The 13,894-nt window shown below is 44.3% G+C and overlaps 1 protein-coding gene across 1 annotated transcript in view; it reads left to right on the top strand.

The window, feature by feature from the left end:
• The first annotated feature begins 464 nt into the window (after window positions 1–464).
• The window catches only part of GUCY2C (guanylate cyclase 2C), a 65,413-nt gene continuing 51,983 nt past the window's right edge, over window positions 465–13,894 (top strand). The window contains exons 1-5 of the mRNA XM_010858720.1: window positions 465–767; window positions 4,872–4,984; window positions 6,729–6,793; window positions 9,880–10,092; window positions 11,553–11,674. Of these exons, the coding sequence (XP_010857022.1) occupies window positions 551–767; window positions 4,872–4,984; window positions 6,729–6,793; window positions 9,880–10,092; window positions 11,553–11,674 (730 nt within the window). The 5' untranslated portion in view covers window positions 465–550. The remainder of the gene's footprint in view (window positions 768–4,871; window positions 4,985–6,728; window positions 6,794–9,879; window positions 10,093–11,552; window positions 11,675–13,894) is intronic.

Genomic DNA, 13,894 nt, shown 5'->3' with positions numbered 1-13,894 from the left:
GTACACCCAGTGCCCTGCCAAAATGCCTCACAGAGAGTCAGGTCTCAATAATAGTTGCTGACTTAGGTGATTGAAACACAGATCATCCTAGTTTGGTTTCAGTGCGCAGCTGTAACCTAAAAGCTAATAACCCATCATATTTGTGCTTGCCTTAAACACTTTGACCTTTATTTTCCATTTCCAAAGAGTTTTTGGTGTGTACAATACCGCCCTCTTCCTCTTTTCCCCTTTTCTCAGTGATGTGTCACCGATTGATGTTTTTTAATTGGGTGAGGCACAGGTAATCTCCCCGTTTATAACTCTGACCTTTCTGTGAGCAAACACACAGAGTGAACTTTGGTTTATCTCCCACTATAATGTAGCTGCTAATTACCGGCAGGCAGGCTGTCTCCTACGGTCCACGTGACCAGTGGGGTGACCAGAGAGAATCGTGGGGAAGAATAGTCTGAGGGACCCAGCGACAGGCTGTCGGGCTGGAGCTCCTGCCTCCTTGAGAGTCCCGAGTGAAGCCAGCGAGCCCAAGGAGCATGGTGCTGAGGTGAGGGAGGTCATGAAGACGCCACTGTTGGCCTTGGCTTTGTGGTCACTGATCCTCCGGCCAGGGCTGCCGTTCTGGACCTCCCACGTGAGTCGAAACTGCCAGGATGGCAGCTATGAGATCAGCGTCCTGATGATGAACAACTCGGCCTTCCCAGAGTCCCTGGACAGCTTGGAAGAGGTGGTGAAGGAGGGAGTGAAAATCGTGAGCCAGCGTCTGCTTGAAGCTGGTAAGAATACGGTAACAGAATTCTCCTCCCTGTTACCTCCTCTGCAGCCAGAGGGCTGCTAAGTGAAGACCTCACGTTCTTTGCTTGATCACCCAACCTCCTCTAAGGGCCCTTCTCTCTTTCAAGGCAGTAGATCTTCAGAAAGAAGGATTTGAGCCCTACCTCAGTGAGTTCACTCATGATACACTCTGCTCTAATAATGGGTCCGACCCAGGTGTTTGCAGCAGTGAAATGCCTCCAAATAAAACTGGATTTACTACTGAGTGTCAGGGCCTTGTGTTTCCTTCTGCATCATCTCAGAGACAGAATTTGGTCTGGACTTGAGATTTCACAGGGTTGTCTATCAAGAAGATGAATCAAGTAAAATTCCTACAGATGCTCAGTCTTTGATGAAGATTTTTAATCCATCTATTCTCTCTCTGCATCTCTGGTGGTGATTATTATAAGATGCAGTCGATGTAATAAATTTGCAAAGTCAGTGTATGCATGCTAAATCCCTTCAGTTTGCCTGACTGGTGTGACCCCATGGACTATAGCCTTCCGGGCTCCTCTGTCCATGGGGATTCTCCAGGCAAGAATACTTAAGTGGGTTTCCATGCCCTTCTCCAGGGGATCTTCCCCACCCAGGGACTGAAGCTGGGTCTCCTGCACTGTAGGCATATTCTTTATTATCTGAGCCACCAGGGAAGCCCCAAATTCAGTGTAACAGTCCTTTATTTTACTGCTGTTTTAGGGGGATGGGAAAATTATTTTTTATGTTTTATTGAAGTATAGTTGATTTACAGTGTTGTATTAATTTCTGGTGTACAGCAGAATGATTCAGTTGTTCATATATATATATTCCTTCTCGTATTCTTTTCCATTGTGGTTTGTCAGTGGATACTGAATATAGTTCCTTGTGCTATACAGCAGGACCATGTTATTAACCCATCCTATCTATACTAGTTGTGTGTATCTCTTAATTCTTAAAATAAATTATAGCATTAGGTAAAACATGTATGATAAAGAGAAAGTCATCACCCCTGATAATTTCCAGTCACCTGGATATTTCCAGATTCTTTTCATGTGCTTCCAAGTTTTTGTTGTTAAGAACATCGTTGGAGTCACTACAGCACAGAAACACTTTTCTGACCTTCATTTCACATTATTCTACAAGTGGCTTTCCTGGAGTTGCTTAATCTTCGTATATCATATGAATGGATGTCCTGTATCTCTTAGATACCTTTCCAGATCATCTGGTAATTCCCTACAGTGGGATATTCCATTGTTTTTTGGTTTCTTATGATTATTTTAAAGCTACTGCAATAACTTCCCAGGTGGCTCAGTGGTAAACAACCCGCCTGCCAATGCAGGAGAGGTAAGAGACGTGGGTTCCATCCCTGGTTTGGGAAGATCCCCTGGAGGAGGGCATGGCAACCCACTCCAGTTGGAGAATCCCACAGACCGAGGAGCCTGGTGGGCTGCAGTCCATAAGGTCACACACAGTTGGACACAACTGAAGCGACTTAGCACTCACAACAATAAACATTTTCACATACGTTGTTTCACCGTCCTCCCGTGCTTTGAGACGAGATTGCCGTAAGTGTAATTACTGAGTCAGTGACTATTTCATAGAACTTAATGGTTATTTATGGATGAGGATACATCCTCTAAGGAGAGAATGTCTCAATTTTCTTTATTTAAAATTCTGTGTCAATAGCAGCAGTAGTTGTCATATATCATGCATGTGTGATAACTGTCTTCTGTACAATATACTTTGCTTCAACCCTGTCTGAGTCCAGATTCATATATAAATGGATGGATCTTATCTAGAGCCATAACGTAACTAGGAGGTCATTTAATAAAACCCCCTTCTATGGGCAGTGTGGTGTAGTAGAAAGAACATTTGATTTGAAGTCCGAGGACCCAAATTGGTGTCCGTTTTCCAGAGCTTTCTCTCTTTGTGACCTATTTCTCTTGATCTACCTGAGCTCGGTGTTCTTGTTTTTTAAGTACCTGTCAGGTGCTTGGTGGGCCTTCCCAAGTGGCTCTAGTGGTAAAGAACCTGTATGCCAAAGCAGGAGATGTAAGAGATGCAGGTTCGATCCCTGGGTCAGGAGGATCCCCTGGAGGAAGGCACGGCAACGCACTCCAGTATTCTTGCCTGGAGAATTCCATGGACAGAGGAGCCTGGCGGGCTACAGTCCATGGGGTCTCAAAGAGTCAGACACGACTGAAGCAACTTAGCACACACACATAGGTGCTAGGTAAGATATATCATCTTTTTACTCACCACAGCTCTGTGCAATCAGCATTGCTGACACTGTTTCACAGCAGAGGCTTAATAATTTTGCTGAAGTCATACAAGTTGTCTGTTTGAAGTAGGAGTCAAATCTGTATCTGTCTGATTCCACAGAGTGTAGCATGTCACCACTGTAAGAGCTTTACCCACCATGAACTAACTTGCTCATTAAAATAAAGTGGTGGGACATTGTGGTTAGAAGTAGAGGTTTGGAGTCAGACAGAGGCTGGTTCACGTTCCAGCCTTTTATCCAACCTGTGACCTTGAGCAAGTTATACTTAAATTTTCTGAGCTTCAATTCCTTCACCTATAAAATCATAGTAAATAGTTTCCTCCGGTGAGTATGGTGTGAATTAAATGAAGAGATTCACATAAAGCACTTAATTCACTGACTGATCCGTACTGTGCACTCACTGAATGGCCGTTGTGTTTATTGTGGCCACTCTTACTGTTGTTCTTGTCAAGGACGTTGATGTTGTTGCTGCTGCGTTCTTGCTGCTGTTAGCAGAACAAGTTACCCTGCACATAAAATAAACAGCAGAGTGTGTTGTTCAGATATTGATCTCTGAACTCATATTACCCGAATTTGCACTTCTGCTCCATCATTTACTAGTTGAATGACACTGAGTAAGTTGTTGATTCTAAGTTCAGTCATCTCATTTGTAAAATAGAGTCAATAATGGTGAGAGGCCTTTGCATGGACTCAGTAAGAGGAGGATCTGAAGGAGGGGGAAGTGAAAGAGTAAGCTGAGGCCCAGATTTCTGCATCTGATGATGCATTTTGTCAGATGGATGGTCATGCATAGTAAACCCAAGAAATGCAGCTTGTGAAGGAAAGATGGATTCGTGGTCTAAGCTTATTAAGCACTGATGCTCGGGAAAAATTTAAGACAATATACTTAAGGACTAACTTGAACAATAGAAAGATTTCAAATGTTGGTGATGTCCAAGTGGAAGAGAGCAATATTTTCCCCAAGTACTTAGGAAAGCTTTGTGGGTTTGGAAGAATATACAGGACTTGATCAAAAACTTGAAAATAAGATTCCTTCAGTCTTAGGAAATCAACTTCCCAAGGTTGTATGTGCCATGGCCTCAACCTGGTCCATACCCCTCACCTGGTCCATACCTTCCACATGTCCATGTCCCCCACCTGGTCCATATCCTCCACCTGGTCCATACCCCCAACCTGGTCCATACCCTCCACATACTCTCATCTGCTGAGGGGGTCCCTTTCCTAGACTCCAGAGCCCATATCCAGATTCACTTTGGTCCCATCCCATCCTCAAAGCTCTCTATAGGAGAGAAAGCATCTGAGATCACCCTGTATTCTATAACATCCCCCTCACCCTCCCAGCACTGAGATCTCATGGTATGGTGTGCAGATGGCAAGCAGGATAGGGTTGAAACGACACCTGAGGAACTGCTTATAAGTTAAGCTTTAATTTGAAGTCCCCATCCCATTGTCTAAAAAGTGTTTATTGGAGGCCTCCCTGATGGTCCCATGGTTAAAGACTCCACACTTCCACTGCAGGGGATGTAAGTTCGGTCCTTGGTCAGGGTACTAAGATCCCACATGCTACACAGCATGGCCCCAAAATAAAAATAAAAACAATATGCTAAAGTCATTAAAGTAATAATAAGAAAGAAGTGACAGGGAGTGACATAAGAACTCAGAACTCAAATATTTCTAGGCTTAAAACTGGATATACAATTCCACCTCCCCCCCACTACCAGATCAGTTGGCAAAAGATAAATCTCACAGCCAGTATAAACTTACTGAGAAATAACACTAGTCTTCTCTTTTCCCTCATTCTGGATAACAGGCCTCAATGTGACCGTGAATGCTACCTTCATCTATTCAGAAGGTGTGATTTATAAGTCCAGTGACTGCCGGAGCAGTACCTGTGAAGGCCTCGACCTCCTCAGGACTATTTCAGTGAGTGCCTGCCTCTGCGGGGTCAACTTTCACCCTCCTGCCTTGGGGGGATGGTGGCTGGGCTCCCTGACCTGTCTGCCAGCACCCCACCTGTCTGCCAGCATCCCACCTGTCCACCAGCTTCTTCGCTGTCCAACAGCATCTCCCCTGTCCACCGGCATCTCCCCTGTCCGCCAGCATCCCACCTGTCCATCAGCTTTTTCGCTGTCCAACAGCATCTCCCCTGTCCACCGGCATCTCCCCTGTCCGCCAGCATCCCATCTGTCCACCAGCATTTCCCTTGTCCACCAGCATCTCCCTCATTGCCTCCAGCTACCCAGCTGAGTGATTTGGAGATGGGGTGCTCTGACTCTCTCCCCATCTATTTTCCAAGTGAGAGGGCCCTCCAGGAACCCAGGAAGGTAGGGAGCACCTTAGCTATGTTGTCTGTACACAGTCAGTGGTATGGAGGGGGATTATTTTGTTTTCAAAAGTCTAAAAAAAATTTCAGTGTTGGTATTAACTGATATGCCTTTGTGTCCCCTCAAGAAATACCTGAGGTGCCCTATTACAAAAATATGTTCCAACATGTGTGCTCAGTCATAGCCAACTCTCTGGGGCCCCATGGGCTGTAGCCTGCCAGGCCCCTCTGTCCATGGAATTCTCCAGGCAAGAATACTGGACTGGGTTGTCATGCCCTCCTCTAGGGGATCTTCCCAACCCAGGGATTGAACATGTGGCTCCTGCCTTGCAGGCGAATTCTTTACTGCTGAGCGACTGGGGAGGCCCCCAAAACCCTACACCAGAAACCTATTGCAAGTCATCACTGTATATATGGTCACAGATGGATTGTTTAATAGCAGAATCTGAAACCTAACTTTAAAGTAGTAATCGTAATGTCAAAATCTAGAAATAGGAAGAGAGAGATCCTTGCCTACTTGCTCCTCCCAACCCCAGCCCTAACCCCAACCAGAGCTTTACGGAGCTGAAGAGTGTTCCAAGCTCTCTGGAGGCAAGTAGGCTGTGAGATGCCCCTCTACGACAGAAACCTAAGAAAAAGCCCTTCATAAAGTAGAGTGTGGGCACAGAGCATGGTTCTGAAGCTCTAATCAATAACATGGAATCAACCTGATTGGCCACACTCATGTCAGGAGGCGTGGCTCATTACAGTCGCCGTTTTAAATCGTGGAGGATATGGAGTGAGCAAGAGGAGTTGAATACACTCCACTTTGCAGTTCTACGAAGGTGTGTCTCCTCTTTCTACCTCTCCAGAGGAAGATGTAACCTGGTTCTCCAACACCGTCGATGGAATATTCCTAGTCGGGTGCCCCTTGAGAAAGGGTGGAATATATCTGTAGACTTCAAAGCAGTTACACTGCAGTTTGTTCTCTGCAGCCCTGCTTGTTGCTTCCCCTAAAACCGGAACTTGCCCTCTCTCTCCACAGCCCCTCCAAATCTAGTCTGTTCACCACGTGGCCTACAGACACTGCTGATGTTACAGTCTGCCGGTGCCTCTTCAGCCACTGGACATCCTCCCCTTGATAAGAGAGTCCAGGTTCATGTTCGGGCAACACACCTTCAGCAGGATTCTCTTGCCTCCTTCCACAGCCTCTCCCAGCTCAGACATCCCGGAGATGTTAGAATGAGAGAGAAAGGCCCACTTTCCTGCCTTCTCGGTGCCTCCCCCTTGCCCGCTTCTTTCCTGTGCACTGATTCATGTTTTATTTTTAGGGATTGGTTGTTTGTTTGTTTTTTTCTCCTACAGAGTAAAAAACAGATGGGCTGTGTCCTCATGGGGCCCTCGTGTACCTATTCCACCTTCCAAATGTAGTAAGTAGCTTGGTTTGTTGTTGTTTTCACGCCCCTGTGACTTGAAGTCAGGACAAAATCATCAATATTTAAGTGATTTATCAAACAGCAGTCTAGTTCAGATAATACAGTCAGCAGTTTGGTGCCCTTGTATTCTGCAGCCTCTCTAATAACTGTCATGCCCTCATCCAGGTAACTGCCTTTGTTCAATGTGGGGCGAATGACAGTAGCTGTTCCAGTTCAGTTACTAACATCTGAGTATGAGAAGCAAAACCGTAGAGATGAGGTTGTAGCTTCCCTGGTGGCTCAGTCTGTAAAGAATCTGCCTGCAGTGCAGGAGACCTGGTTTTGATCCCTGGGTCGGGAAGATCTCCTGGAGAGGGGCATGGCAACCCGCTCCAGTGTTCTTGCCTGGAGAAGCCCATGAGCAGAGGAGCCTAGAGTCCATGGGGTCGCAAAGAGGCATGACTGAACTGACTTAGCATGAGAGATGAAGTTAGACTCCTGGCAAGATACAGGGAAGATAATGAACTTGGATAATTTGAAAATTGAATAAATGAAATATTCCCAGACACAAACACAAAGGAAAGCACCCTAGGGCCTTGGCAGGGCGCTGTTCCATCCTTAGGTCTGTAAGAACAGGAACAGTGGTAGGATTCTTATTTCATAGTGCTATTTGAGGATTACATGAATAACATACTAAAGTACTTTACACAGTGCCCAACTTAGAAGAAAAAATCTTCCAGTATGTTTTAGAGGGAAATATTTCTCTGGCTTCTGGAAAATCGCCCCCATCCCTCTTGTTCGTCTCATGCAGTGTAATTCTCACCACCACAAAATACTTCGTTCTGCCAAATCACCCTTCCCCAATAAAAATCCCTCCCACATGCCTTTCTTTCTGTTCCATCTCCCCCTGAATCAAGATCACTCTTTGTCTACACAGAGAAAACCTTTAATAGACCACCAAAGATGGAAGGGGATGTTGTTTTCCTTTCTCAAATACATATTAAACATCTTCATACAAACTTGGCAGCCCAGAGATACTGAGGTGAATGAGCCAGGTGTGATCCTCACCTTCATGGTGCTTGCAGTCTAGTGGAGGAGACAGAGATTAAACAGATTCTCTCTCAAATAATTACCTGGTGTCAGGTATCAAAGAAAGTTCTCCCGATGGATAAAGAGATTTAATCTAGGACCGGATGGATCAGTAAGAATCAACCAGGCAAAGAGGTAGGGGCACAGCATTTCTGGCATTTGTAAAGACCCTGATAGAAAATAAAGCTTGATATGTTTAAGGCATGACTGCAGCCATGAAATTAAAAGATGCTTGCTCCTTGGAAGAAAAGCTATGACCAAGCTAGACACTATATTAGAAAGCAGAGACATTACTTTGCCAATAAAGGTCCACCTAGTCAGTTCAGTTCAGTTCAGTTCAGTTGCTCAGTCGTGTCCGACTCTTTGCGACCCCATGAATCGCAGCACGCCAGGCCTCCCTGTCCATCACCAACTCCCGGAGTTCACTCAGACTCACATCCATCGAGTCAGTGATGCCATCCAGCATCTCATCCTCTGTCGTCCCCTTCTCCTCCTAAGGTTTTTCCAGTAGTCATGTATGAATGTGAGAGTTGGACTATAAAGAAAGTTGAGCACTGAAGAATTGATGCTTTTGAACTGTGGTGTTGAAGAAGACTCTTGAGAGTCCCTTGGACTCCAAGAAAATCCAACCAGTCCATCCTAAAGGAGATCAGTCCTGAATGTTCACTGGAAGGACTGATGTTGAACCTGAAACTCCAAATCTTTGGCCACCTGCTGCAAAGAGCTGACTCATTTGAAAAGACCCTGATGCTGGGAAAGATTGAGGGCAGGAGGAGAAGGGGACGACAGGGGATGAGATGGTTGAAGGGCGTCACCAACTCAATGGAGATGAGTCTGGGTAAACTCCGGGAGTTGGTGATGGACAGGGAGGCCTGGTGTGCTGCAGTCCATGGGGTTCCAAGGAATTGGACACGACGGAGTGACTGAACTGAACTGACTTGATGTTTAAGGAACCACGAGTAGATCCATGTGCCGAACAGGAGAAGGAAAACCATAAAGTCCTCCGGTGAAGCCTGTCTCAAAGGTGGTCCGAAGCACCTGCATGCTCAGTTGCTAAGTTGTGTCCAACTCTTTGGGGCCCTGAGGACTGTGGCCCACCAGGCTCCTTTGTGCATGGGATTTTTCCAGGCAGGAATACTGAAGTGGGTATAAGAGCTGAAAATAAAGCAGTGCATGGAAGGGAATTTCAGGGACATCTTTTTGGCTTCACAACATTTATAGTAGCTGTGGTGGCCCATTTTCTGTTTTTCTTAGTCCTATGCCCCAAAGTCCATATGTCCTAGCCTAGATGTTAGGGCAACCTGATGAAACTCATCTTAGAATAAATCAAAGTAACCAAGCCACATGTGTGAGTGCCTGTGCATGCTGTCACTTCAGTCATGTCTGACTCTGCATTTCTATGAACTGTAGCCCACCAGCCTCCTCTGTCCATAGGATTCTCCAGGCAAGAATTCTGAAGTGGGTTACCACACCCTCCAGGAGATCTTCTGACCCAGGGATCGAACCTAGTCTCCCTCATTGCAGATAGATTCTTTACCATCTGAGCCACCAGGGAAGCCCAGAGAAGGCAGTGCGTGTGTGCAGGCTAAGTCGCCTCAGTCGTATCTGACTCTTTGCAAGCCTATGGAGTGTAGCCCACCAGTCTCCTCTATCCATGGGATTCTCCAGGCAAGAATTCTGGAGCGAGTTGCCATGCCCTCCTCCAGGGACCAGGGATGGAACCTACGTCTCTCATGTCTCCTGCATTGGGAGGTGACCACTAGCACCACCTGGAAACCAAGCCACATATATAAGACAACTTCCAGAGTATGCTTAGAATGTAGCATATGTTCAGTAAATATTCTTTAAATTCACTTGTGTGAGAGGGACCTATGTAAGTCGAATACCTGCTTGAATGACCCTATTTCATTTTTGTCATTTCCACCCACATGCTGAAACAGCTTAAAGAAGGATCTTACTTGTGCTACTTAAGTTAATCCTGATATTGGTTTATTTCTCACCTCTTGGCACAGCCTTGACACAGATTTAAACTATCCCATGATTTCAGCTGGGAGTTTTGGATTGTCATGTGACTACAAAGAAACCTTAACCAGGATGATGTCTCCAGCTCGGAAGCTGATGTACTTTTTGGTTGACTTTTGGAAAGTCAAATTTCAATTCAAACCTTTTTCCTGGAACACTGCGTATGTTTTCAAGAATAGTACAGAGACTGAGGACTGTTTCTGGTAAGCAAGACCATTAATATCCTTCTGACATTTAGCCATAAACCATGGAGAGAAACCATAAACTCTCAGCAGACCCCTAGTTATTATCAGATGCTCGTTCCATGAAGTAACAGCGTTGGGAATGGAAACCAACCCACTTTCTTACATGCAACTGGTACATAGTTTATGTTTAACTGATTTCATTCCTAAGCTATAAATATATTTAGATAAGGCTGTTTGTTACTCCTGTTTGAACTAGATCTATTAAACACAGTTCTCTGAAGTAGGTACCCCTTAACTTCAGGTCAAATTGAAATTTCACTTAGAAATAAATCAACAGCAACAGCTAATGTTTCATTATAATAAAAAGGAATTGTATAGAGTGTATTATATGTCTTGAGAACTCTGAATAGATGTTTTTTGAACATATTTTTGAAAAGTTGCCTTTTCTTATAGAGTCTGTTAGTTAACAATGATCTGTTTTCCTTGCCTCAGTGTGATTGACATAAAGTGTGTCTATGTAATGGTAAATACATTGACTAAATATTTTCATAATTCTTTCCAAGTGGCATAAGTGAAGTAGCAATAAATACAGCTTTGATGAAGTAAAGGCAAAGGGGCCGAAAGAAACATGATGTCATTAATATAATCGACATACATTGCATGTGTGACACTCTGCAGTTTTGAAAGTACTTTCATGTTAGTTTTATCAATTCCCCACAGTAAACTCTCTGTAGAAAAGAGGACAAGTACCATGATCTCTGTTTAAGGAGCATGGAAATCAGACATGATAGAGAATATGCATTCTGCCTGTCCTACACAACAGGTTAGAAATCATTTCTCTCACAGCTTTTCAGAGGAATCAGACTGTTGGAGAGAACAGAGTATCCGGCACTGTTGCTAAAATGAAACTACAGAGCTCACACAACTCCAGCAAAGGTGGCAGAAAGAATGACTTGAAGGAACCTGAAGTCTCTCTCCACCAAAGCACTCGGAGGACTAAAATAGGGTACCCCTGAGAACACACATCTAGGGAACTGTAAGAATCAATACTAAGGCATCATCTTAGAAACTTCGGGCTGAACAGAAGTCAGTTTCATACAGGAGGAAAAATTACTCCTATCAGCTCTGAATTTTTGTACTATAGATTCAAAAGTTTCAATTTCTGTGTGATAATGGGATGAGAACAGAGTAGCCTTCCTTCAGCAAATAGCAAGAAGCCTTTAGAAGGGATCTGGGAAATACCTCCTGTTTGTATGAATACACGAAGATCCCCTGAAACTGTCCCTATACTCCTCCTAAATTAGACATTCATCCTAACCCTTGGGATCGTGATGTGTATTGTCCATTGTGTTAACAGAGGCAATGGATTTTAGATGAACAAGTCCCCTGGAGACATCTGTAAGCAGTGAGCAAACGACATGGAAAGCCATGAAGAAACTAAGCTGATTGCTTAGAGTTTCTCTTTGTTTCTGTTCTAGGTACCTCAATGCTCTGGAGGCTGGAGTTTCCTATTTTTCTCAGAAACTAGGCTTCAAGGAGATGTTGAGAGGAGATACCGAGTTTCAGGACATTTTAATGGATCAGAACAGGAAAAGCAATGGTAAGAGGACATGAAGCAAGATCGTTTTTTTGCCGGCTACTTCCTCACAACCATCGCCTCCCTATGAGTGATTTGGACAAATGTACCCCCAGAGCTGTCATCATTACTGTATATTTTGTGTGTTTGGGAAGGTCTGTAGCTGCTTGCAACTCCATTATATGGTTCCTTTTGCAGATTCAAACCTTATCCTTGGAGAAATTAGCAAAAGTAGTATATTAACATGGGACTGCCTTTGTGGTCCAGTAGTTGGGGGTCTGCCTGCTAAAACAGGAGACACAGGTTCGATCCCTGGTCCAGGAAGATTCCACATGCCATGGGGCAACTGAGCCCGTACACCACAGCTACTGAAGCCCACGCTCCAGAGGCTGTGCTCCGCTACAAGAGAATCCACAGCAGTGAGAAGCCCATGCACCACAACCAGAGAAAGCCCATGTGGAAGACCCAGTGCAGCCATAAATAAATAAATATTTAAAATATATCAGCTTCTTGAAGGTAATGATAAGGCTAAAAGCCAGCTTTTATGAACCAAAATGATATCACAATCCACACTATTGAACTGCTTTTTAAAAATACATTTATTTATTTGGCTGTGCCTGGTCTTAGTTGGAGAAGGCAATGGCAACCCACTCCAGTACTCTTGCCTGGAAACGCCCACGGATGGAGGAGCCTGGTAGGCTGCAGTCCATGGGGTCGCTAAGAGTCGAACACGACTGAGCGACTTCACTTTCACTTCTCACTTTCATGCATTGGAGAAGGAAATGGCAACCCACTCCAGTATTCTTGCCTGGAGAATCCCAGGGTCAAGGGAGCCTGATGGGCTGCCGTCTATGGGGTCACACAGAGTCGGACATGATTCAAGCGACTTAGCAGCAGCAGCAGCAGCAGATCTTAGTTGTGGCATTTGAGATCTAGTTCCCTGACCAGGGATCAAACCCAGGGCCCCTGCGTTGGGAGCGTGGAGTCTTAGCCCCTGGACCACCAGGGAAGTCCCAATAAACTGCTTCGTGTATACCTGTGGCGGACTCATGTTGATATATGGCAAAACCAATACAATATTGTAAAGTTAAAAAATAAAATTAAAAAAAAAAAGTTCGCCACAATCTAATATACTGTTGAATCTGTGACGAATCCTCAAATATTCTGAATCCTGTTTCCCCAGTGACCAAGAGGACGTATTTATTGATATCTAGCCTTAGGCAAAATTATAAGATAGGCCAAGACTGTTTCACTTGGATTTATTCTCTATTTCACTTGCTCAGTGATCTCTCATTTATAGACCAAGTATGAAAAGTGAATGGTATAAAATCATTCTCACCAAGTAATTCAGTGATTTATTTCACCCTCCACAGAAATCTTTTTACAAATAAGAATATATCAGAATACTTATGTGTTAAGGATTCTTTTTACAAATAAGGATATATCAGGAATCAACTGTCAAATTTTCTACCAGGAAAGGTTCTTGCTTGGCAGGATTTCCTGGTATCCCTCAAAATATCATTTGCTGTCATTATCAAGCATTTGCCATATTAAGAACCTACCATTTGCAAAACATTGAACAAGACATGGGAAAAAAGAAATATAAAATGATTCATGTCCCTAAAATGTTTTCAATTCAACTGGACAACACAGTGTAGGAAAAGATCTAATGAAGTGTCTCCCAACTCACTCATCTTAGCATCAAGCCATGCATTTCGGAAATCTGGTTACAATGCGTTGGAGAGCTTAGAGAGTCAGATTGGAACTCTGTCACTGAGTTCTGAGTTAAGAAGCTGCAAGCAAAACCCAAGGAAAGGTGCTTAGGAAGATTTTATTAATGCTCACACTAACTTATATATTTGCCAACAACTTTATATATGGGTGAAAGTGAAGTGCTCAGTCCTGTCCGACTCTGCGACGCCATGGACTGTAGCCCACCAAGCTCCTCCGTCCATGGGATTCTCCAGGCAAGGATACTGGAGTGGGTTGCCATTTCCTTTTCCAGGGGATCTTCCCGACCCAGGAATCGAACCCAGGTCTCCTGCATTGCAGGCAGATGCTTTAACCTCTGAGCCACCAGGGAAGACCTACATGTGGGTAGTGCATTTCATTTATTAATGAAAATAGTTTTTGTAACTACTCCAGCCTTATGTAGTGGAGTAAGCACTAAACAGACGCAAATACTTGATTTTCAGAGCTGTTTCTGTCATCTACCAGTTTTTTTTTTATATCGTTGGCGTCTTG

Source organism: Bison bison, unplaced genomic scaffold (genome assembly GCF_000754665.1).
Source record: "Bison bison bison isolate TAMUID 2011002044 unplaced genomic scaffold, Bison_UMD1.0 scf7180017864390, whole genome shotgun sequence".
In the NCBI taxonomy this organism is placed as follows: Eukaryota; Metazoa; Chordata; class Mammalia; order Artiodactyla; family Bovidae; genus Bison; species Bison bison.
The sequence above is the reverse complement of the archived record's forward strand: the minus strand, read 5'-3'. Positions and strand labels throughout refer to the sequence as shown.